General features: G+C 42.6%; 1 protein-coding gene across 4 annotated transcripts; it reads left to right on the forward strand.

The window, feature by feature from the left end:
- Positions 1-1,844: 1,844 nt before the first annotated feature.
- On the forward strand, positions 1,845-20,836 carry Wsb1 (WD repeat and SOCS box containing 1). 4 transcript variants are annotated; one of them, XM_013016510.1, is made up of 9 exons: positions 1,845-2,202; positions 8,335-8,503; positions 9,658-9,926; positions 12,063-12,194; positions 14,628-14,728; positions 16,940-17,112; positions 17,959-18,072; positions 19,361-19,468; positions 19,743-20,836. In XM_013016510.1, exons 1-9 carry the CDS (start codon positions 2,163-2,165, stop codon positions 19,900-19,902), a joined length of 1,266 nt encoding a protein of 421 aa, XP_012871964.1. In that variant the 5' UTR covers positions 1,845-2,162; the 3' UTR covers positions 19,903-20,836. The 4 variants fall into 4 exon arrangements, with proteins under 4 accessions (XP_012871964.1, XP_012871965.1, XP_012871967.1 ...); XM_013016511.1 differs by lacking the exons at positions 1,845-2,202; positions 8,335-8,503; positions 9,658-9,926; positions 12,063-12,194; positions 14,628-14,728 and adding an exon at positions 15,636-15,785; XM_013016513.1 differs by lacking the exons at positions 1,845-2,202; positions 8,335-8,503; positions 9,658-9,926; positions 12,063-12,194; positions 14,628-14,728 and adding an exon at positions 15,636-15,773.
- The last annotated feature ends 3,504 nt before the right edge of the window (positions 20,837-24,340 follow it).

Below are 24,340 nucleotides of genomic sequence, written 5' to 3' on the forward strand. Positions count from 1 at the left end.
ATCAAATTATGTCTCTGAGGACTTAATTCTAATGTTCTGTTCCTTCCTTTAAAAGTGCTGAAACATCACACACACAAAATTCAAAGTCAGGAGAAAAAGTAGAAAAGAAGATGGGATAAAATATGACAGTCGCACTGTTAGGTAGTTGATTCTTAGCAACACTGCGATGGCCAAAAGAATTTTCCTATGGGTGGGAGTGGATCAGATGAGAAGAATGATGGTAGGGGTGACATTGATCAAGGTGCCTTGCATTCATAAACTGATGTTGAATTTAAACCCATTGGCACAACTACTTGAAGATAAAATAGCTAGGTACCAGTGGCTCATGCCTGTGAGCCTAGCTACTCAGAAGGCTGAGTCTGAAGGTCTTGGTTTGAGTCCAGCCTTGACAGAAAAGTCTGTGAGATTTTTTTTATCTCCAATTAAGTACCAAAAAAAAAAAAAAAGCCAAAAGTGGAGCTATGGCTCAAGTGCTATGCTAGCCTTGAGCAAGTAAACTCTCTTTCTCTGTCTCTTTTTCTCTGTCTTTCTGTCTCTCTTTCTCTCGGTGTCTCTCTCACACACACAAATTCATAAGCTTTAACTCTAAAATCTCAGAGTTATCATCACAAGTCTTCTAATTTGAAACTTTAATTTTAGATGAAATCTTAGGTTTAGCCTTGAGGAGCTATTGTAACAACATTAGAGGCCCAAAAAGCAAAAACAAGGCTCAAGGAGCCTGTTTCTCAGATTGTTAACCTTGTTTATCAAACTGTGGCAATCTTTTTCATCTTTTGAGATTTAACAAGCATAGGGAACAACAGTAAAATAACTGGCATATTTGTTTTGGTGTGTGTTAGTGTTGTTGATGGTGGTGAGTAGGGCACCAAACCCTTGTAGAACAATTCATTAGCATTTGGTCTTATTTGTGGTTGGTTGTAGCTTTAAGTAAACATCACTTCCCTTTAGTTCAGGGAGATGATATTCACTACCCTCTCTTATCAAGATGTAGGTTCAGAAACAAGATCCTGTAGGATTCCTTCCTCATTTAAAACTTATTTAGTGCTTTATCTGAATCTTCAGAAAACTACATAGATTGTTGCCTTTTGGGCTTCAGAGAACTGTGTTAATGGTTTAGGTTTGGACAAAGTGTTGTCTTTTGAGATCCTTCAAGACAAGCGATGCGGCTTCCTCTCCAATGAATTACCTGTTGAGAACCTATCAGGCCAGTGGCTCCTCAGTTCGGTTGAGTGAGGCTCTATGACATTCTGTGGAGCAAAGGAGAGTCTTGAGCTGACCTTGGGATGCACAGCACATCACCACCTCTGTCCAGGCCTAGTTGCAGGGGCCAGGTAGATCGAGGGCAGCCCACAGTCGGGTATGATCATTTCAGGTCACCTCTGCCCTTCCAAGATCCGGCTGATCCAGGATGTGTGGTGCCCAAGGATGCTAATTCACATCCCATCTCTTTCATCCGTGTGATCTCCAGCTCCCCAGCACTGGGGGGCAAGGGATGGGTAGGGAACTGGTCACGTCCAGTTACAAATCGTGCATCTTTTCTTCTTTTCAGTCCAGCTAGTTTAAATCCCACACACTCTTCCAGCTGTGGTCTAATCTAGATTACGCAATTCCCAGCCTGTCCTTTACAAGGACCCGTCGATTCGCAAAGGGCAGGTTGAGTGTACAGTCAGCCAGTCGGGAGGTCGCTCCACAGCCGTCGGGCTTCTCCGCCCGGCTCGCTTCCACCTCGGCCAACGCCCCCACCTCGGGACGAGGCCCGGAGCGCGGGCTTGGGCACGCACGTCCCGTGCGTCCGGGGGGCTGGGCTACAGCCCCTGACGTCAGCGGCCACGCCCCCAGCGCTCAGCTATCCTTCGTGCCGCCCGCCATCTTGTCTCAGTGTCTCGCTGGCGGTCGACGGTCTTGGAACGTTGTGCTGGTCCGTGGTCGGGACGCCGCGAACCCCGGTTCTTTTGTCTGTGTTTGACGCCCTAGTTTGGTCCGTGACCTTCCGGAGCTTTCCGGAGGCAGCCAGCAGAAGCCGAGAGGGCCGCCCCACCCCTCCCTTCCGTCTCAGGGTCCCGGAGGGATCGAGCTCGGTCACGCCCCTCAGCTCCCCCCACACCTCTCCCCTTAGTCGTTGCGTCCTCGTCGCGTCTCCGGAATCAGACGGTGCCCCATAGATGGCCAGCTTTCCCCCGAGGGTCAACGAGAATGAGATCGGTGAGGAGAGTGGGGCGGTGGGCGAGTGCGCGCGGGGTGGCGGGGAGGGGAAGCGCCCCAGAGTCGGGGGGCGTCGCGTGGGGCCTCTGCTGAGCGGGGGGACGCGGTCCCGCGTGGATGCAGCCCGGTGTGCCGCGCGCTGGGCGCCCGGGGAGCGTCGTGTGGGACCTGGGCGCGTGCGGACCCGGGTGTGGGGCGAGCCGGGCGCCCACCCAGACCCGGCCTCGCTCCTTCTTCCTTCCTCCCACCTCCCCGCCCCCGGTACCCCGGAGTTATCCACCGTGACCGGCGCACGTCCTTTATCCTGGGGTTTCCTGGAGATCCCAGCTCCGAGCGTGGGGGGGGGGAGTCGGATGCCCCGCAAGTTTATGATGATGATGATGTGCGGGGCGGAGGAGGAAGGGTGGGAAGGAAAGTACAACTCGTGTGTTCGGAACTGCAGTTGGAAGCCGGGGCTTCTCCTCTAGGTCAAGCTCTTTTACGAGAACGCCTGGAAAACACGTCATATTTGAACAGCAACAAAAGAGAGACCAGGACGTTAAAGAGAAAAAAAGCCAAAGGTTTTAGGGAGGAAAATTTCAGAATGATCTTTCCCAGTACCTACGGGAGGAGGAGATGATTGGATGGAGGGGACACAAGTAAGGCCCTAGTACCCAAGAGCAAAGTCTGGAAAGGCTTTCTCCTAACCGGACTGATGGCCAGCCCTGCCACGCAACACGCCCAAAGAAAGAGCAGGCGATGGGGGTTCCAGGTTATGGTCCAGATCTGCCCGGGGACAGTTTTAACACCTTACAGTAATTAAGCCCTCCAAAATTTGTTGGTGCAGTGCTTTGACCGACATGCTTAGTACACGCTGATGTCACTAGACTGGGTTAAATAAAAGTTGGCAGAGGACACTGAGCCAGAGAACCTTGCCTGATCTTCAAGTTTATGGATGCTACTTTTACCAAAAATACTTGGAGGAGCTGGTGTTTCTGGAAGTAGACAAAAGGGTTTGTCTTGTAGGCAGGTAAATCCGAGCCGAATTTTGGACTTTTGTTCTTTTAAGGACAAGGTTCAATGTATGATTATTAGGTGACTTTGACCTTTGTTTTAATAACTTTATTATTTACTTCATTGTTACTATAGAGGTGATGTATGGAGGGATTACAATTACATGAATCAGGTAATGACCACATTTCCTTTCTTGCAGTTCTTCTATTCCCTCATTCTCTCCTGGTCCCTCCCTCCTGTCTCCACCCTTGAGTTGTAATTTCATCAATGTCCCCGGGAGCAGCACTTTCTCACTGTTTTTCCCTGGAGTTCTGTACCCTCCCCCCTTCCCAAAGATATATATGTAAATACACATAGTAAGGTAAAGAAGACATAATCATAAAATAAAAAAATAGCTGGGTTCCAGGGGCTCACCCCTGTATTCCTAGCTTCTCAGGAGACTGAGATCTGAAGATCATGGTTCAAAGCCAGCCAGGGCAGGAAAGTCTGTAAGATTCTTATCTCCTATTAACCACCAGAAAACAGGAAGTGGTGCTGTGGCTCTTCTAGCTGAGGGATAGCGCCCAGGCCCCATGACCTCCCCCCCCAAAAAAGGACTTTTTTGCATAACTTGGAGTTGATTTCAGTATGTATATTTTATATAAATATGAAGAGGCACTTTGGCATTTGTGTCTTTGTTTCCTAAGAGTATTCTCTTTGGGTCTCACTGTGTATGTATCTAGAATCCTATATAATTTTTCATATCCCAGTACATTCTAGATCTAGCTTCTGCATATTAGAACATGTGCTTTTTGGGTTGCTGTTTGTCTTTTTTTTTTGGGGGGGGTCCGGTTGTGGGGCCTGAACTCTGGGCGTGGGCGCTGTCCCTCAGCTCTTCAGCTCAAGGCTAGCACTCTACCACTTGAGCCACAGCGTCACTTCCGGCTTTTTTCTTTTTGCTTATGTGGTGCTGAGGAATCGAAACCAGGGTCTCAGGCATGCATGGCGAGCGCTCTACCACTGAGCCACCTTCCCACTGTTTGTTTTTCTTTTTTTTTTTTTTTTGTCGGTCGTGGGGCTTGAACTCTGGGCCTGGGTGCTGTCCCTCAGCTCAAGGCGAGCGCTCTACCATTTGAGCTATAGCGCCACTTCTGGTTTTCTGGTGGTTTATTGGAGATAGGAGTCTCACGGTCTCTCCTGCCCGGGCTGGCTTTGAACCGCGATCCTCAGATCTCAGCCTCCTGAGTAGCTAGGATTACAGGCGTGAGCCACCAGCGCCCGGCTGCTGTTTGTTTTTCTAAGCTTGGCTTACCTCACTTAACATGATTGGTTCTAGTTCCATACATTTCCTTGCAAGTGACATTGTTTTCTCTTTTTTTTGTTGTTGTTGTTGCTACTGGGGCTTGAACTATGGACCTGGACACTGCCCCTGAGCCCTTCAGCTCAAGGGTAGCACTCTAGTGCTTGAGCCACAGTGCCACTTCTATTTTCTGAGTGGTTTATTGGAGATAAGTGTCTCACAGACTTTTCCTGCCCTGGCTGGCTTTGAACCATGATCCTCAGATCTCAGCCTCCTGAGTAGCTAGGATTACAGGCGAGAGCCAGCAGCACTCAACTTTGTTTTGTATTTTTACTTCATTATGATAAACCTATCTTTTCTAAGGGGTGGTAGAGCTTAGCATACCTGCCTAAGGTAGAACCATCCATTAAGCATAATTTAAAAAGAATAAACAAAACTTTTTTTTTTTTGCATTTGATGTGCTGTCTTCTTACTTCCTGGGTAATAATATAAGGCAAAAAGTTACTAGTTGAAGCCAAATGTCTGTAAATTTGTCCTTTTCTAAGCTTTTTTTTTTGGGGGGGGGGTCTGTCATGGGCCTTGAACTCTGGGCCTGAGCACTGTCCCTCAGCTCTTCAGCTCAAGGCTAGAGCTCTACCACTTGAGCTACTGTGGCACTTCCAGTTTTCTGAGTGGTTTATTGGAGATCAGAGTCTCACAGACTTTCCTGCCGGAGCTGGCTTTGAATTGGCCATCCTCAGATCTCAGCCTCCTGAGTAGCTAGGATTATAGGCATGAGTCACAGGTGCCCAGCTTTTTTTTTTTTTAAACCCCAGTGTTTTGTTTCTTTGTTTTTGAAGTATCATTTGGATACAAGGTTGAACATTTATTGCTTTATGTAACTCTCTATGAATAAGGACTTTCCTTTTTCTTAGCATTAATTGTTGCCTTGCAGAATTTGGCTTCTCAACTACTTACTGGAAGTAGAGGCGAGATTCCATGTATGGTTAAATAATTCTATATAAAAAGACAACTGCATTGAGCTACTACACTTTCACAAAGCACTGCCACAGTTCCTCCCTTTGTATGAAATTGCATGAAAAAATGTGAAGGAGCTGGATCTGGTTTGTTTGGTTCTCATGTTCGGTGACTCATAGGTTAACTATGGAGCTCATACTGTCTGCTATTGTGTCATGGGGTCCATTTCCCAAGGCAAGCAGTCTTTCACTTACCCAAGTCATTAAGTCAGTACTGGCACCAAAAACAATAGTAACTAGTGAAATGACCATGCATATGACAGTGAGCTTGGAAAAGTATAAAGAAACCTGGAACAACATACGCTTTCTGAAGTCATTTGTGTATTTAAAAATCATCCTGCAACCATCTGAGGTTCACCAGATGTGAGTTTTGTCTTGAAAGTCACGTGACTACCAGAAAAATTAATGTTAAGTTGACATATAGAGTGGATGCCACTTTGATGAAGTCCATAATTAAGTGGAATTTATCCAGTAAAGTATGGTGAGATTAAGCTGGAGAATGGACTTGATTCTACGATCAAAGGAATGACTAGAAATAGTTTAGCCTGGCAAAAAGAATCTGTTGCTGATGTCATGGCTGCTTTCCATATAAGTGTGTATCATATAAAGCAGGATTATTAGTTTTATTCTCAATGGAATCAGGACTGAAGGGGTGGGAGGAAGCTTTTATGCCATTAAAAAGTAATTTCTGATAATTTTAGCTGTATTAAAATAGGTCTTATTTATGAATGTCATAGAGAAGTTTTTATGTTTTAAGTTTTTAGTCTTCGTTTTTTTTAGAGCTATACTCATCTGTTAATATATCAAAAATTGAGCAAGGGCTAGGAATGTGGCTTAGTGATAGAGTGCTTGCCTAGCTGGATGAATCCCTGGGTTCGATTCTTCAGAACCACATAAACAGAAAAGGCCCGAAGTAGTGCTGTGGCTCAAGTGGTATAGTGTTAGCCTTGAGCAAAATAAACTCCAACAGTGCCCAGGCCCTGAGTTCAAGCTCCAGGACTGACTGGCAAAAAAAAAAAAAATTGACCAAGGAACATAAAATAAGTCATTTAAGAATGGAATGTGAGGGCTGGGAAAGTGGCTGAGTGGTAGAGCGCTTGCCTTGCATGCATGAGGCTCTGGGTTCGATTCCTCAGCACCACATAAACCGAAAAAGCCAGAAGTGACGCTGTGGTTTTAAGTGGTAGAGCGCTAGCCTTGAGCTGAAGAGCTGAGGGACAGCACCCAGGCCGAGTTCAGGCCCCATGACTGACTAAAAAAAGTAAGAATGGATTGTGTACATGAGCTTTGGTTGGTAAATACTGAGCTTGTGTCACGGCAATTGCCATACTAGCTGTGGATAGAATATACATTCAACTGCAAGTGATACTGAGAGAATACATTTTGGAAATGGGTGTTGCCTGCCTCTCCATCACACCCAGTTTTTGTTGTTGTTGGTGGTGGTGGTGGTGGTGGTGGTGGTGGTGATGGTGGTGATGGGTTTTTTTGATCACTCATGGGGCCAAACTCTGGGCCTGGGCATTGTCCCTCAGCTCTTCAGCTCAAGACTAGCACTCTACCACTTGAGCCACAGCACCACTTCTGGCTTTTTCTGCTTATTTGGTACTAAGGAATGGAACCCAGGGCCTCATGCATGCAAGGCAAGCACTCTACTGCTGAGCCACCTTCCCAGCCCACACCCAGTTTTCTTGAAACCTTTTTTTTTTCCAGCAGGGCCCGTGGCTCATGCATGTACTCCTATATAAGCCTAAGAGGCTAAGATCTGAGGATCGCAGTTCAAAGCTAGTCCAGGCAGGAAAGTTCATAAAACTCTTATCTCCACCAGAAAACTGGAAGTGGCGCTGTGGTTCAAGTGGTAGAATACTTGCCTTGAACGGAAGAGCTGAGGGACAGCGTTCAGGCCCAGAGTTTAAGTCCCACAGCTGACCAAAACACACAAAAAACCTTGCATAGGGAAATTTTAGGAAAATATCTTTGTGTGTGTGCCAGTCCTAGGCACTGTCCTTGAGCTTTTATGTTCAAGGCTAGTGCTCTACCACTGGAGCCACAGCTTTACTTCTGGCTTTTTTAATAGCTAATTGGAGATACCGTGAATTTTCTTGCCCAGTCTGGCTTTGAACCTTGATTCTCACTTAGTTGTCAGCCTCTTGAATAGCTAGGATTATACATGTGAGCCACCAGTGCCTGTCTAGGAGAATACCTTTACCAAAACATGAAAATAGTTATTTTAGAGGACTTTCATTCTGAATACTTTCGCTAGAGATGAGGAAAGTTTGTTTTGTTTTTCCCTACCAAGGACCATTCTCAAAAAGAAAAAGGGAAGTGAAGGGCTGGAAACATGGATCAGTTGTAGAGTGCTTGCTTAGCATGCATGAAGCCTGGATTTTGATTCCTCACTACACATAAACAGAAAAGGCCAGAAGTGGTGCTGTGTGTGGCTCAAGTGGTAGAGTGCTAGCCTTGAGCACAGAGAGGCTCAAGGACAGTGCCCAGGCCCTGAGTTCAAGCCCCAGGCCTGGCAAAAAGAAAAAAGTGAAGACTGGAAGCATGGCTCAGGTAATAGAGCCATGGCAGATCTGAGGGTCGAAATCAACCTCAGCAGACAAATTCATGGGAGCCTTGTCTCCAAATTAATCAGTAAAAAGCTAGAACCAGAGGCGTGGCTTAACTGGTAGAGTGCCAGCCTTGAATGGAAAAGACAAGTGAGAGCAGGCCTTTGTGTTCAACCCCTAGTACCACCACAAAGAAAAGAAAGAAGAAAAAGGAAAACCAGTGAATCCTGAAGTAAGAAAGTCATTCTCTTTTGTTGTTATATATGATATTTTGTATTTTTTTGTCTTTTAGTGAGATTGCGTACCATAGGGGAACTTTTAGCTCCAGCAGCTCCTTTTGACAAGAAATGTGGTCGTGAAAATTGGACTGTTGCTTTTGCTCCAGATGGCTCATACTTTGCTTGGTCACAAGGCTATCGTACAGTAAAGCTTGTTCCGTGGTCCCAGTGCCTTAAGAACTTGTAAGTCCTACTTTAATTGTCCTACTTTTATTGTTAGCAGACCTTCATGTTATGTTCATAGTCATTTAGGTCTAAATGTATGGGAAACTGATTATGATGATTGGGGTTTTATTGTCTTTGTCTATGCCAGTTTAGGAACTTGAACTAAAGGCCTACACACTGTTCCTTAGCTTTTTTGCTTAAGGCTAGCACTCTACTACTTGAGCTGTAAGCTCCACTTCTGGTTTTTTGGTGGAGATGAGATGCTCACAGACTTTCCCTGCCTGAGCTGGCTTTGAACCATGATCCTCAACTCTCAGCCTCTGGAAAATAGCTAGGATTACAGGCATAAGCCACCTGTGCCCTTTTTTTTTTTTCCCAGCCAAGAATCCTAAGGTTTTTGTTTTTTTTTCCTTTGTTTTTTCTTCAAGGCTAGTACCCGATCACTTGATCCACGGCTTCACTTTGGAATTTTTGGTGGTGAATTGGAGATAAGAGTCTCAGGGCTGGTTTTGAACAGATTCTCAGATCGCAACTTCTTGAGTAGCTAGGCTTCCAGGCGTGTGCCCTCCCCCCCTTTTTTTTGTCAGTCAGAGGGCTTGAACTCTGGGCTTGGGCACGCTCAAGGTGAATGCTCTACTACTTGAGCCACAGTGTCACTTCCTGTTTTCTAGTAGTTCATTGGGTGCCAATGGCTCACGCCTGTAATCCTAGCTACTCAGGAGGCTGAGATTTGAGGATCATGGTTCAAAGCCAGCCTGGGCAGGAAAGTCTGTGGGACTTTTATCTCCAATTAACCACCAGAAAATCAGAAGTGGTGCTGTGGCTCAAGTGGTAGAGCACTTGCCTTGAGCTGAAGAGCTTAGGGACAGTGCCCAGGCCAAAAGTTCAAGCTCCATCACTGGAAAAAAAAAAAGCAATTTTCTAACATTTTTGGAGTTTTGCAGGTGTGTGTGTGTATTTTAATTATTAAACTTTATCTTAACTACTGAGAATTTGTATTAATGACTTAAATTTATTTAGTAGTTTCCACTTAGTTCAAATTACAGCTTTCCCATCTGTCTGTGCGATTGTTTCTTTATTCAGTATCATTAAAGATGTGCTGAAGTTATTTTAACAAACAGAATATCTACAAGAGTCTGGAGTAAAATTCACTTTTAACCTTTTCCTTTTAGTCTCTTGCATGGCACCAAGAATGTTACTAATTCAAGCAGTTTAAGATTGTCAAGACAAAACAGTGATGGTGGTCAGAAAAATAAGCCTCGTGAACATATTATAGACTGTGGAGACATAGTATGGAGTCTTGCTTTTGGGTCTTCAGTTCCAGAAAAACAGAGTCGCTGTGTAAATATAGAATGGCATCGATTCCGATTTGGACAAGATCAGCTTCTCCTAGCCACAGGATTAAACAATGGTCGAATCAAAATATGGGATGTATATACAGGTATGAACTCAGTTTTTTTTTTTTTTTTTTGGTCCGGCTGTGGGGCCTGAACTCTGGGCCTGGGCACTGTCCCTCAGCTCTTCAGCTCAAGGCTAGTGCTCTACACTTGAGCCACAGCGCCACTTCCGGCTTTTTTCTTTTTGCTTATGTGGTGCTGAGGAATCGAATCCTCAGCCTCATGCATGCAAGGCAAGCGCTCTACCACTGAGCCACCTTCCCAGCCCCTAACTTTAGAAAAGCAATATAAAGTTCATACTACTATTAATATGAGTACATGTATAAGGTAGTATTTGAGTTAATGATTATCATAGCAAGGTAGCTTCTTATATACTTTTTTTAATGATAGCTTAGTCTTTTGAAGTAAATCATGTTTAAAGAATCATTAATCTTCAGAAGGTTTTAGTGACCAACATCTTAACTAGGTAAGTTGAAAGTTAATTCTTTGGACAGTTCAATTAAAGAAAGTTTTTAAGCTGGTGGTGAATGTTTGATCCTTGGGCGGGAGGAAGATCAAGTACATGGAATAAAGCTCTTTGGCATAGTACTTGCCTAGTAGGCATAAAGCCCTGAGTCTCTGGGAGTGTGGCTTAGTGGTAGACTGCTTGTCTAGCATGCATAAAGCCTTGGGTTCTATTTCTCAGTGTCACATAAACAGAAAAAGCCAAGTGGTAGAGTGCCAGCCTTGAGCAAGAGCTCAGACATTGCCCAGACTCTGAGTTCAAGCCCCAGAGCTGGCAAAAAAAAAAAAAAAAGCCGGGCGCTGGTGGCTCATGCCTGTAATCCTAGCTACTCAGGTGGCTGAGATCTGAGGATTCAGGTTCAAAGCTAACCCGGGTAGGAAAGTCCATGAAACTCTTATCTCCAATAAAGGACCAGAAAACCAGAAGTGGCACTGTAGCTCAAGTGGTAGATCCTTCACCTTGAGCTGAAGAGCTGAGGGACAACACTCAGGCCCGGAGATATAAGCCACAGTTGGATTGTTGGAGGAAAATATCCAGGCAATAATTATGGGTTTTCTTGTGAACAAAACTCCCTGCCAGGGCTGGGAAGATGGCTCAGTGGTAGAGTGCTTACCTTGCATGCATGAGGCCCTGGGTTCGATTCCTCAGCACCACATAAGCAGAAAAAGCCACAAGTGGTGCTGGGGCTCAAGTGGTAGAGTGCTGGCCTTGAGCTGAAGAGCTGAGGGACAGTGCCCAGGCTCAGAGTTCAAGCCTCATGACCCGGGGCGGGGGGTGGGGGGAAATACTCCCTGCCACCCACCTCCCCTATCATGGGGCTTGACCTTCAGGCCTGGGCACTACACCCTGAGCTCTTTTGTTCAAGGCTAGTGCTCTACCACTTTGAGCCACAGCTCCACTTCCAGTTTTCTGGTGGTCATGGACTTTTTTGCCTAGGCTGGCTTTGAACCATGATCTTCAGCTCTTAGCTTCCTGAGTAGCTAGGATTTCAGGCATAATCCACCAGCATCCAACTTTGAACAAAACTCTTAACAGGAGATGGTCCAGGAGTAATCCAAGGCCAAGGAAATACAAAGGGAATTTTTTTACCTTTTTTTTTTTTTAAATCATATTGTAGGGCTGGGAATGTGGTTTAGTAGAGTGCTTGGCTAGCATGCATGAAGCCCTGGTTGGATTCCTCAGTACCACATAAATAGAAAAAACTGGAAGTAGTGCTGTGGCTCAAGTGGTAGAGTGCTAGCCTTGAGCATAGAGAGGCTCAAGGACAGAGGACAGTGTTCAGGCCCTGAGTTCAAGTCCCAATCATATTGTAAACGATATGTGCTATAAGAACGTTTTTTGTCTGTCATGGGGCTTGAAGTCGGCCTGGGCGCTGTCCCTCAGTTCTTCAGCTCAAGGCTAGCACTCTACCAGTTGAGTCACTTGAGCCATAGTGCCACTTCCAGATTTCTGGTGGTTTATTGGAGATAAGAGTCTCACAGACTTTCCTGCCTGGGCTGGCTTTGATGCACAGTCCTCAGATCTCAGCCTCCTGAGTAGCAAGGATTACATGAGCCAACAGTGCCCAGATTTTCTCTTTATTTTTAAAAAGTAGTTAGATTTCTGGCTTTCAAAAGTCAATTTTGGTAAAATATATTGTATATTAATATTGTCCTCTATATTTCCCCATATTTAGGAAAACTCCTCCTTAATTTGGTGGATCATACTGAAGTGGTCAGAGACTTAACTTTTGCTCCAGATGGAAGCTTGATTCTAGTTTCAGCTTCAAGAGACAAAACTCTCCGAGTATGGGACCTGAAAGATGATGGTATGTCTTTATTCTGAACTGTGAAAAGGGATTTGCTTCTTAATATTACTAGTGGGAAGTGTGGGGATTAGACTTTAGAATGACATGTGGTCTGGGTGTGGTGCTAGTGATTCTAGCCCTAAAGAGGCTGAGGTCACAAGTTCGAGGCTAGCTTAGTCTACATAGACTATGTCTCAGCAAAATAAGACATGTAATCAAGATTTTCTTTTTTCTGTTGAATTCTTTGGCCTCTTCCCTGTACAAATTAAAAACATAAATATAGTCAGAGTGAGAGCCCAACAGTCTGATACTATTAAGAAATTAACCCGAGAGATTTGTATCTAATTGATAACAAATTCCAGGTCAGTTTTAGGGTTAAACATAACTGGTCTGTGTTAGTGTTCATTTATTTCACTTTATTGTGAGGTGGGTTATTAATTTCCTTGGTGAAAATTTAAGTTCATGTTGAAGCAACAAATTTAGTAATCTAATGAAACTATTTGCATATCAGAATTTAAATAAGTTCTAATAAACATGAGTTAAGCTAGGTGAGCTAGCTACTCAGGAGATTCCAAGATCCTAGTTCAGTGTCGGCCTGGTCAGAAAAGTCTGAGATTCCATCTACAATTAAGCAGCAAAAATCCAGGCTGCAGGGCTAGGAAGGTGGCTCAGTGGTACAGTGCTTGCCTTGCATGCATGAGGCCCTAGGTTTGATTCCTCAGCACCACATAAACAGAAAAGGCTGGAAGTGGCGCTGTGGCTCAAGTGGTAGAACACTAGCCTTGAGCTGAAGAGCTGAGGGACAGTACCCAAGCCCAGAGTTCAGGCCCCACAACTGACCAAAAAAAAAAAAAAATCCAGGCTGGAGGTATGGGTCAGTCTATAAGCAGGAAGACCCTGAGTTCAGGCATCGATGACCAAACACACAAAAAAATAGCTGTGGGGCTGGTGGCTCACACCTGTAATCCTAACTACTCTGGAGACAGATCTGAGAATTGTGGTTGGAAGCCAGCCTTGGTAGGAAAGTCTGTGGGACTCTTATTTCCAAATAACTACCAGAAAACCAGAAGTAGGGCAGTGACTCAAAGTGGTAGAGCACTAGCCTTGAGCTGAAGAGCTGAGGACAGCGCCCTGGCCCAGAGTTCAAACCCTCAAAAAATAAAAAAAAGACACAAAATATTAGGATGAAAAGGAATTTTGAAGATTTTCAGATCTTTAATATTGGGGAATACTCTCAGGATCTCATTCATGCTAGACAAGTACTCTTCTATTGAGCTATATTCTCTAAACCCCGTTGTGGGATGTTCAAGTTATATCTTTCATTTGTAGAAGAAGAAAATTGAACTAAATTCTGTCTTCAGGAGCCACAGGCATTTTGATAGAGGGCTAGATGTTAAATAGTTGATTAGGTTTTTTTAACTATATATATTTTTTTGTCTTTTCTTTTTTGGTACTGGGGATCAAACCCAGGACGTTGCACTTGCTAGGCAAGCGCTTTTCCACTGAGCTACATCCCAGCCCAGTTGATTAGGTTTGTACACTATGCTGTCTCTTTGTCAAAGTAGTACAACATAAAAAATGGGGTTGGTTGTATTGTAGTAAAATTTTATTTACAAAAAAATAAGCAAAGCAGGGGCTGGGAAGGTGGCTCAGTGGTAGAGTGCTTGCCTTGCATGCCTGAGGCCCTGGGTTCAATTCCTCAGCACCACATAAGCAAAAAAAAAAAAGCCGGAAGTGGCGCTGTGGCTCAAGTGGTAGAGCGCTAGCCTTGAGCTGAAGAGCTGAGGGACAGCGCCCAGGCCCAGAGTTTAGGCCCCACGACTGGACCCAAAAAAATAAAATAAAGAAATAAATAAGCAAAGCATGGGCTGGGAAGATGGCTCAGTGGTAGAGCACTTGCCTTGCATGCCTGAGGCCTTGGGTTCGATTCCTCAGCACCACATAAGCAAAAAGAAAAAAAGCCAGAAGTGGTGCTGTGGCTCAAGTGGTAGAGTGCTAGCCTTGAGCTGAAATGCTGAGGGACAGCGCCCAGGCCCAGAGTTCAGGCCCCACAACCGGATCCCCTTCTTCCCCCCCCCAAAAAAAAAAGCAAAGCAGCCAGAGCCAGATGCTGGTGGCTCATGGCTGTGTAATCCTAGCAACTGAGGAGGCTGAGAACTAAAGATAACAGTTCAAAGCTAGCCAGGGTAGGAAAGTCCTGGAGACTCTTTATCTCCAAGGCTAAAGTATAAAGTACAAAGTACGAGCCTTGAGTATAAAAGCTCAAGGACAGCACCTAGGCCCTGAGTTCAAGCCCTAGGACAATCAACCAAAAACAAAAACAAAAAAGGCAGCTGGTATATATTGCCAACCTCTTTTACAAATACATTGTTTTTAATTATAAAATACTGCTATTTCGAAAGGTTTATCATTTACGATGCATCTAAAATTGACCCAATACTCCTTTTCTCTTAGGAAACATGATGAAAGTGTTGAGGGGACATCAGAACTGGGTGTACAGCTGTGCATTTTCTCCTGACTCTTCCATGCTGTGTTCAGTGGGGGCCAGTAAAGCAGTATGTGTCAAAGTTCTTGTATATTTGTTGTGGATTGCATTATAATAATGCGTGTATAATCATTTTAAATCTTAAGTAACGGTTTAGCCTGCTCGGTGTCATGCATATCTTAAATTTTTATTTCATGATAGGGTACAATTTGCATGTAGGAAATTAAATGTTCTTAAGTGAGAAGTCGAATTACTCTTAAAGATAATATTTGTATATTGAGGGTATGTCAAGTTTACTTTTTGTAAGATCTAGAAAGACTTATATATGTGTTGTAGAAGAAATCTAGTCTATACGTTAAGACATTCCTTTTTGAAAGATCTAGAAAGGCTTATATATGTGTTATAGAAGAAATCTAGTCCATATGTTAAGACATTCCTTTGTTAATTTTCTTCTCTGGGTTTTTTGGGTGTTTCTTATCCAGTTTGCTGCTTTTGAATTTTGATTCCTAGCTTCTCCTGAACATTTAACTGAAAAAACATAACTTAACGACATAATAGAAGTAGCATGCATATATGTTCTAAAGTATAGATGAAAATTTTGTATTGTCTGTTTTATGTAGCATACCCAGAAACGTTAAAGTGACTCTTAAGAGGGTCATGCTTACAGTGAACTGTTGTAGTTGTTTGCTAGCTCTTAGTGTTGGTTAAAGAATCTTAGTTTCATATTTTTATGGTCCAAATACATATACTTTGAGTTAGTGGGGAGGCGGGGTGGAGCCTAGTTTAAATGCATTTTGTTTTGCCAAGAGATACGTTAGTTATAATAAATGTTGGAACTTTAGAACAGAATAATCAGTTAATTTAAAAATTATAAGAAGAACAAAGCTAGATGTTGACATTGCTATTTTAGGCTGTGTGTTTTCCATATGCTTCTTGCTTTCCCTGTCACAGGTGGTGGCAGCAATATTGGTGTGATTGAGGTTATGCTGGCACCACTCGCACACAGGCGCACAATGGTGTTAGCTGGGCAGAAAGAGTGGCATCTCTGGCTACCGGGCTGGGGGCGACCTTTACCATAGGATGAAGTAACCTTGCATTCGGCTGCAAGGTGTACTGTACGTACACAGGTGCTGGTCGATGTCCACTTTCTGCTTTTCTTTCTTTCTTTTTTTTTTTTTTTTCTTTTTAAGAATAATTTCCCCCATAGTAAAAACCCATTGACTCCCAAGTAAATTGGTATTCCAATTTGATGGAATTAGGAGTCTGACAGTGAAACCACTTTAATGTAAAGTTACTGGTTTTCAAATGGTTTCTCTATGCTATTTTTTTTTTAGTTCTTTAAGATTCTAGAAATACCTTAAATCTGACTCAATTTAAAATTTGTACTTGTTTTCCTTTGGAAGTAATGTGTTTTGTCTGTGCAGAAAAAATAGCAAAAGGATTGCTTACTCCAAGGAGAGTAATTCTACATCTCCAAGCTTACATTTAATAACCAGCCTGAAGTAAAACATTAGAAAACTAGTTAGGGCTATTCTGCACAGTAGTTAACTACTGATGTTTCCATTCTGAAACTGTATATGAACTTGTTCTTAAGTAATTTAACTGTTTTGTATTGAAATTTGACTGATTGTAGTCAGTTTGGGGAAAAGTGGTAAATCTTTGTTTACAGAAATGTTGTAATTATATTAACAATTTAGCATTTTCATATTATAATGTGGTTTAACATCCTTATTTGCCAAAGTAATTTCATTTGGCTGTGAAAATTCTCTTTGCTTGCAGTATCTGTTTCTCTTCCTAGGCTCACGTTGGTGATCCAAGCGTATTGTAAACAAGGAGATGCCAATGGAGTAACAATTTGTTAACCTTACATTTTCTGTCTGTATATTTTTAAAAAAATTTGGTAGTTGCTGGAAAAAAAGAGAAAGGGGTTTGTAGTACTTAACCCTATTTGTTTCTGTATATCTTAGTTAATTAGTTTTTGGAATAAATGGATTTCAGTATAACTTTGGTTAAATTGTATTGCCTTTACATTTAGGCCTTTTTAAAATTAACATTTAACAGAAACATTTGAAGTAGAATTTGCATGTCTGCTTTAATTAACTTAAAGATTGATTTAATCTATGACACTGAGCATATTCTTTAAATTACTCATAATTTAAAACGTTTAATTTAAACTCGTAATTTATGTTTAATGTAATCTTAATTATCAGTGTAGTTTAAATGTACTATTTGGTCCTCTGTGAGTCTAAATGAAGCTATAACATTTACCTTTTTATTGCAGGTTTTCCTTTGGAATATGGATAAATATACCATGATACGAAAACTAGAAGGACATTACCATGATGTGGTAGCTTGTGACTTTTCTCCTGATGGAGCATTACTGGCTACTGCATCTTATGATACTCGAGTTTATATCTGGGACCCACATAATGGGGACATTCTGATGGAACTCGGGTGGGTATATCATGAATTGTTTATCTGAAATATCATTGGGATCACTGTAGCCTGTAAGAAGTATGAATCATTAGAATCACATATGAAACCTAAAATTACACTTGATCATAATTAAACATTTGTTATTGAAAATTAAATTTGGCTCTCATAATACAGGGTTTTTTCCTTTGTGGGGCTTGAACTTAGGACCTGGGTGCTGTCCCTGAGCTCTTTCCCCCCTCAAGGCTAGTGCTTTAGTTGTTAATCGGAAATAAGAGTCTCAAAGACTTCCCTGCCTGGGCTGGCTTTGAACCATGATCCTTAGAACTAAGTCTCCTGAGTAGCTAGGATTACAGGCGTGACCTGCCTAGGCAGGTTTGCTATTTAATAATAATACCCAATTCTGCAGAAACGATAATTATATTTTAGAGTTTCATGTTGAGGGAAAAAAATAATTAAAATCCAAGTTGGATTTAATTGTGTGTGTACCAGTCCTGGGGCTTGAACTCAGCCTGGATGCATTACCTGAGCTTTTCTGCTCAAAGGCTAGTGCTTGAGCCACAGCTCCCCTTCCAAAGTTTTTTGCTAGTTAATTGGGAGATAAGAATCTTTCCTGCCTTTACTGTCCTTGAACCTCAGTGCTCAAATATCAGCCTCCTGAGGAGCTAAGATTACAGACATAAGCCACAAACACCCACCATTAGTAGTTCTTTCCAAGTACTGGCATTCAGTGTGGATATGTTAGCTCTACTTAGTCTTCTCAGTTGCATTAATTAAGGCCATTAATCTTATTCAAAGTCAAATGTACTTTGTACCTGGGTAGTTTTCCTTCTTAAAGTGATTGTCAAGACATGTATTTGACTTTAGGCACCTGTTTCCCCCACCTACTCCAATATTTGCTGGAGGAGCAAATGACCGATGGGTACGATCTGTATCATTTAGTCATGATGGACTGCATATTGCAAGCCTTGCCGATGACAAGTAAGCATGAATTATTTATTCACTTTCTTTTCTTTTTTACTAGTCCTGGGGCTTGAACTCAGGGCTTGGGCACTGTCCTTGATCTTCTTTTTCTCAAGGCTGACACTATACCACTTAAGCCACAGCACCACTTCTGGTTTTGTCTGTTTATGTGGTACTGAGGAATAGAACCCAGGGCTTTATGCATGCTAGGCAAACTACTACTAAGCCTCCTTCCCAGCCCCTTATTATTACTTTGTGTAAGTATATATGTGCTGGTTGTAGGGCTTGAACTCAGGGCCTGGGTGCTATCCCTAAAACTTTTTGCTGAGCCATACCTCCACTTCTAGCTTTTTGGTGGTTAATTGGAGTTAAAAATCTTACAGATTTTTCTGCCTGGCCTGGCATTGAAGTGTGGTCCTCAGATAGCAGCCTCCTGAGTAGCGTGAGCCACTTGCAGTACCCAGTATTTATTATTACCTTCAGGATTGCATTTCATCTCTCTCTCTCTCTCTTTTTTTTTTTTTTTTTGTGGAGATGGGGTTTGAACTCAGGGCTTGGGCACTGTCCCTGAGCTTCCTTTGCTCAAGGCTAGCACTCTACCCTACCACTTGAGCCACAGTGCCACTTTAGGCTTTTTCTGCTTATGTGGTGCTGAGGAATTGAACCCAGGGTCTCATGTATGCAAGTCAAGCACTCTACCACTGAGCCACCTTCCCTGCCCCCCCTAGTCTGTATTTAATATAGCAAACTGGGTTTAAATGTCTTCCTCTAGATAAGACCTTAGGAGATGGTGTGACAAGGAGAGAGTAAAACAGATTCTCCTATTTTCAGTGTAAGAAGTTAGTGAATGCTTGTAGTTTTGCATATTGCATACAGGCTGGATTCTAAAAAGGAAGGACAGTTATATCTTCTTGGACTTAATTCAAATTACCAACTAGTATAGTCTAAACTATTTTATAAATCAGGTTACTACAATTGCCTGTTGGAGTAATGTGTGTTTTGTGCCTTAGAATGTGCCATTTTTTGCTTTTAAAATTTTGTTTTAGGGCTGGGAAGGTGGCTCAGTGGTAGAGCGCTTGCCTTGCATGCCTGAGGCCCTGGGTTTGATTCCTCAGCACCACATAAGCAAAAAGAAAAAAGCCGGAAGTGGCACTGTGGCTCAAGTGGTAGAGCGCTAGCCTTGAGCTGAAGAGCTGAGGGACAGCGCCCAGGCCCAGAGTTCAGGCCCCACGACTGGACCAAAAAAAAGGGAAAAAGTTTGTTTTACTCTCAGATACATATTAAAATACTTTGATTTCCTTTCCAGAATGGTGAGATTCTGGAGGATTGATGAAGATTGTCCAGTACATGTTGCATCTTTGAACAATGGTCTTTGCTGTGCCTTTTCCACTGATGGCAGTGTTTTAGCTGCTGGGTAAATAAATGTTTGTCTTTTTTTTTTCAAGGAGCAAGTTAAGGTGGCTTTAGGTGAGGGATCCAGTAGTTTATTGTCAGTAAATCTAGCATAAGTGCTTTTATAAAGTCTGTTACTGCCTTGTCATAGAATGCATCATTGGATAGTTCTCATTAATTAGAGTTTAAGGTGGAATTTGATTCTGACATATAGCCTTGGATATGCTTTCTTCAACTGTGGGTATATTGCATGGACTTGAGTGACTGAGCTTGTGTTTTTTTTTGTTTCTGTTTAGAACACAAGATGGAAGTGTGTATTTTTGGGCTACTCCAAAGCAAGTCCCTAGCCTTCAGCATTTGTGTCGCATGTCAATCCGCAGAGTGATGCCCACGCAAGAAGTTCAGGAACTGCCAATTCCTTCCAAAGTTTTGGAGTATCTCTCCTATCGTATTTAAAAGACAGCCTTCCCTACTTGTAGGGACTGACAGAATACATTTTATATAAACCTCAAGCTTTACTGACTTCTGTGTCTGGTGTTAAACATTCAAAAGATTTATTTAATTTGATACATCTGCATTTTCATTAGTTGAACTTCAAAAATGTTATTTATAGACCATAGAAATATTTCTGGACATATCAAATGTAATTTTTTAAGACTGTGAAAACATGCATATATGTATATATTTAGACACAAGCTGCTATGTGTTTGATAGACCCTTTTGCTTTTTGAGTTTGGAATTCTGACCTGTATATACTGCTTCAGTGGAGCCAAAATATCTTATCTGTTGTAAAGTGTAAGGAATTTTTTTTTAAATTTGGGACACTGAGATGATAATATTGACATAAAAAAGCTTAATGGCTTCATATAAAATGGATTGGAGAGGGTGGGTCAGACTGACCTGGCAGGTGTGAGACAGTTATTATATAGGGAAAGGACTTTATTTTCCTTAGGATTGGTGTGTCATAAGTAGAATTCAGTTACCACTTTTTTTTTTTAAGCTAAGCTATACTAGAAAAAGGGTATTTCTCCCATCCTGCCCCCCAGTACTGTGGGCTTTAATCTTGGAAAGCTATCTTACTACCTTCCTTACCCCTGTGGTATAAAGTATTACACATTTTTTTTGACAATTTGAAGAATATACCTACTGTATTATTGCTAAATATTTTGTTTATACTAAGGGACAATTGTTTTAAAAACATGTTTTGTTGTAATACTGAATTTTTGCAGAAAATGATATTGGTAACTGGCCAAAGAGAAGCAATACCTATGTTAGCAATAGCTATGTTTGCCTTCTGTTATTTATCATATCTGCAGATATTAAGAATGTATGCATTGTATAAAATGCTTGATTCTACATTTTTTTTATTAAAGACTTGTAAGCACCACCATATTGTGATTTCTTTTTTATTGTAAAGGTGATATACAGAGGATTACAGTTACATAAGACAGGTAATGAGTATATTTATCTCCATTGTGATGGAATACTGAGTAGATGGAGCCACAACTGTGATAAAGAAACAGCAGTTCATTCAGTGTTTACTGAATGAACAACAAACAGCCTTTATATTGCTATGTCCTGAAAAGTCTGCTGTAGTAAGGTTTAGTACTACTATAGAACAAAGTAACTTCCAAGAAAAAAATATAGTCACATAGGGAAACTAGTAACTTTTCTTCTAAAGGCTTGGATGGGCAGGTAGGGTTACTGATATTTGAATAGTTTGTACTTGCTAGATAGATTTAGCACTTAAGCTGTTCCTCCAGCTCAAAACTAACCTAGTTAAAGTAGATGTAAGAAAAGTGGTGTGGGTCCTTTCTGAGGGCAACCCCCCCCCCAAAATTTGTATTAGCCATGTATGATCTTCAAGACTTGATTGTTTCCACTAAGAACTTCAAAGTTCTCAGGTTGGTTAGATTAAGGGATTTAAAAAAGTATATGGAGGTGATTCTAAATTTGAAATCCAGGAGGAAATCTGCCCAAGTAATTTGCAGGTTGTCTATATTTTACAGAAAGAAACACAAAAAGCATCTTTAAATCTTGTAATTTTTACAGAATTTTCACTTTGTAATATATCTGCCTTGTAGTTTTAAAATAAGCCATTACTTATTCTTTACCGGTGCAACAATATAGTGTTTTTGTTTTGCCAGCTCTGGGGCTTGAAATCTGGCCCTGGGCACTGTCCCTGAGCTGCTTTTGCTCAATGCTAGCACTTTACCACTTGAGCCACAGCACCACTTCCTTTTTTGTTTATGTACTACTGAGGAATCAAACCCAGGGTTTCTATGCATGCTAGACAAGCACTCTACCACCAAGCTACATCCCAGCCCTCCGGTCAGTCCTTATTGGGAGGCACATTTTCAGAGTTGGCCATGATAGTTGGCAAACTTCCTTTGTGAAAACCAGGGTGGTATATTAAAGTTCTGTTTTAGTACCCTGTAAGGGTGCACATTAAAATGTCTCCCTAGTGGCTGGGAAGGTGGCTCAAGTGGTAGAGTGCTTGCCTTGGCATGCATGAGGCCCTGGGTTTGATTCCTTGACACCACATAAGAAAAAGCTGGAAGTGGGGCTGTGGCTCAAGTGGTAGAGCACTAGCCTTGAGCTGAAGAGCTGAGTGACAGTGTCTAGGCTCAGAGTTCAGGCCCCACAATCGACTGGAAAACAAACGATGTCTCCCTACTCTGAACAGTGAAATCACTTCTGAGACCTGTGACAATCTTAGGTTAATCAAGTATATAATCCTTGAAATTCCCTGCCTGCTTGTTACTGAGATAAAGTTGGATTCAGCTGGTTTGCACTGCCCTCATGATAGCAAGTCCTAAAAGGTGAACTAGCCAGCTTTGTCCCCAGCTCTTCTGTTCAAGGCTGTCATTCTACCACTTTGAGCCACAGCAGCACTTCTAGTTTTCTGGTGGTTAATTGAAGGTAAGAGTCTCACAGCCAGGTTGGCTTTGAACCACAATCTTCACATCTCTGCCTCCTGAGTAGCTAGGATTATAGGTCTGAGCCACTGTCAGCCAGCTAGGCAGCTTCTTGGTTGAGACAACTCAGGACTGTCAGCACAAGGATAGATAAGATACAAAGCATGAAGTTAAAACACTAGCTCATAAGCCAGAATGCAGATGTTAAACAGAATGCAGATGTTGAACCTAACATCTGTATTCCATCACAATGAAGATTTGTGAAAGCATTTTATTTTCCTTTTCAGAGCTGAGGACTGAACTCGGAAGTGTTCTTCCACTGAGCTAAATCCTAGCCCTATAAGAGCATTTTATTTATCAAGTCTTTTTCACTTAAGTTCTGGCCTTTTGAAATCCTAGTAAAGTTTGTGACTCAAGTATAATCTCAGCAGCTGTTGACAAAGCCAGAAAAAAGCTACTATGTTGTAGACTTGAGTGTTGGTCGCCATTTGCTGCCAGTGTAATCCTGTATGTATGGACTTAGGGGATGGGGCTTCTAAAAGGTGACCAGGTTCTTGAACGTGGGGCCTCAGTGGGATTAACACTTTCATAAAAGGACTACCCAGAGAGCTCTGCACACTTCAAGGATGCAGTAAGAAGGTGGCAGACTGGTGAGTGGCAGAAGAGTGCTCTCACCAGAACCCAGCTGATCTCAGACTTCCAACCTCCAGAACAGAAATCTTGTTCATAAACTATCTAGTTTACAATACTTAAGACTGACACTATAGGACCAGCAGCAATGCCTCCCTAAAATGAGTGAAGTTGGCTGTAAGCTCTGCTAAAGTAGAGCTCAGAGATACCATTTGCATTTATTATACCACTCGCCTCTCCACCTCTGAAATTCCTAACCTTTGGTAAGAATCAAAGCTTTCAATTTTCTCTTGGATTATGTTAGTGGAGCTCAGAAGAGATGAAACATCCCTGTGGGCTTTCTGGGTTTGAGGGTGTCAGGCAGTACCCCTCCTTCCAATTAAAGGCTGTTCCCCACTCCCTATTACATGACACCAAACCAGTTTTTACTTGTTTCGCTCTATTTCATGAGATGCCCAATTTTGTATTTATGACCCCATTACTTAAGTGGTTTCTTCCCCCCACCTCAAATTCCACCACACTTCTTTTCCATGCCCTTCCTTGTCCTGTTGCTAGTTAATCATTCTTCAGTTTGATGCCTTTTGGAGAAGGCAAATTCCTTAGACTGGAGGGGATCCACAGCCTCTCTCACGGGGCTCTTGCTGGGATTTGGGTCATCAGCCCCTGGCCTGCAGGTGAGCGGGTATCACTGAGCTGAGTCTTTCCCAGTTTGTACTGGGTGGAGAGAGAGAGAGAGCACAGTTCCCCTAGGCCAAGTCACAGGGCTCAGGCAAGCCTAGGCTTGGCTGTCTGACTTCTCATCAGGCAGGTGGGTGTGCATATAGTAAGGTGGCTGGGATCCAAGTCAGGAAGTGCTGCCTAGAGGACATTGCAGAGGTGTCAGCTGAGGCTGCACTCCCAGGAAAGACCTGGGCGATTGCTGGCTTGGCTGCTTAATGGCTTGTAACATTAGGAGCTTTGGTAGAAAAATGTCATAATGTCTCTTCCAAGCCCAGTGTTTAGGTTTTACTTCATATCTGTACAGCATTAGGCACTTGACATTTGTCATTCCATTTGTGGAGTGTTGACCATATGCTCCCCACTGTCCTTGGTGGTTTTCAGAGGAATGGTGATGTAGCACAAGCCACTTCGTAGTTGGGGCAATTACAGAGAGCTCAACTCCCGTAGGTGAACAGGTATAAGATGATAATCTCCAGGCAGAGAGGAGGCTCTTCGGGGCCCTGGTTTCTCTCTATCTTGGCCATAGGGCACTGGAGATTACAAAGGAAATACTTGATCAACCTCAGACTCCTAAATGAGTCCCTGCCAGTCTTTGCCAATGCCCTGAGGCCAGCCATGCTGTTAGG

This window comes from Dipodomys ordii, unplaced genomic scaffold (genome assembly GCF_000151885.1).
Source record: "Dipodomys ordii isolate 6190 unplaced genomic scaffold, Dord_2.0 Scaffold31, whole genome shotgun sequence".
NCBI classification, from domain to species: Eukaryota; Metazoa; Chordata; class Mammalia; order Rodentia; family Heteromyidae; genus Dipodomys; species Dipodomys ordii.

Coding starts and splice junctions, on each gene's coding strand:
- Wsb1 (XM_013016510.1), top strand. CDS start 2,163: ATGGCCAGCTTTCCCCCGAGGGTCAACGAGAATGAGATCG. Junction 2,203..8,334: donor GGTCAACGAGAATGAGATCG/GTGAGGAGAGTG, acceptor TTTGTCTTTTAG/TGAGATTGCGTACCATAGGG. Junction 18,073..19,360: donor GCAAGCCTTGCCGATGACAA/GTAAGCATGAAT, acceptor TTTCCTTTCCAG/AATGGTGAGATTCTGGAGGA.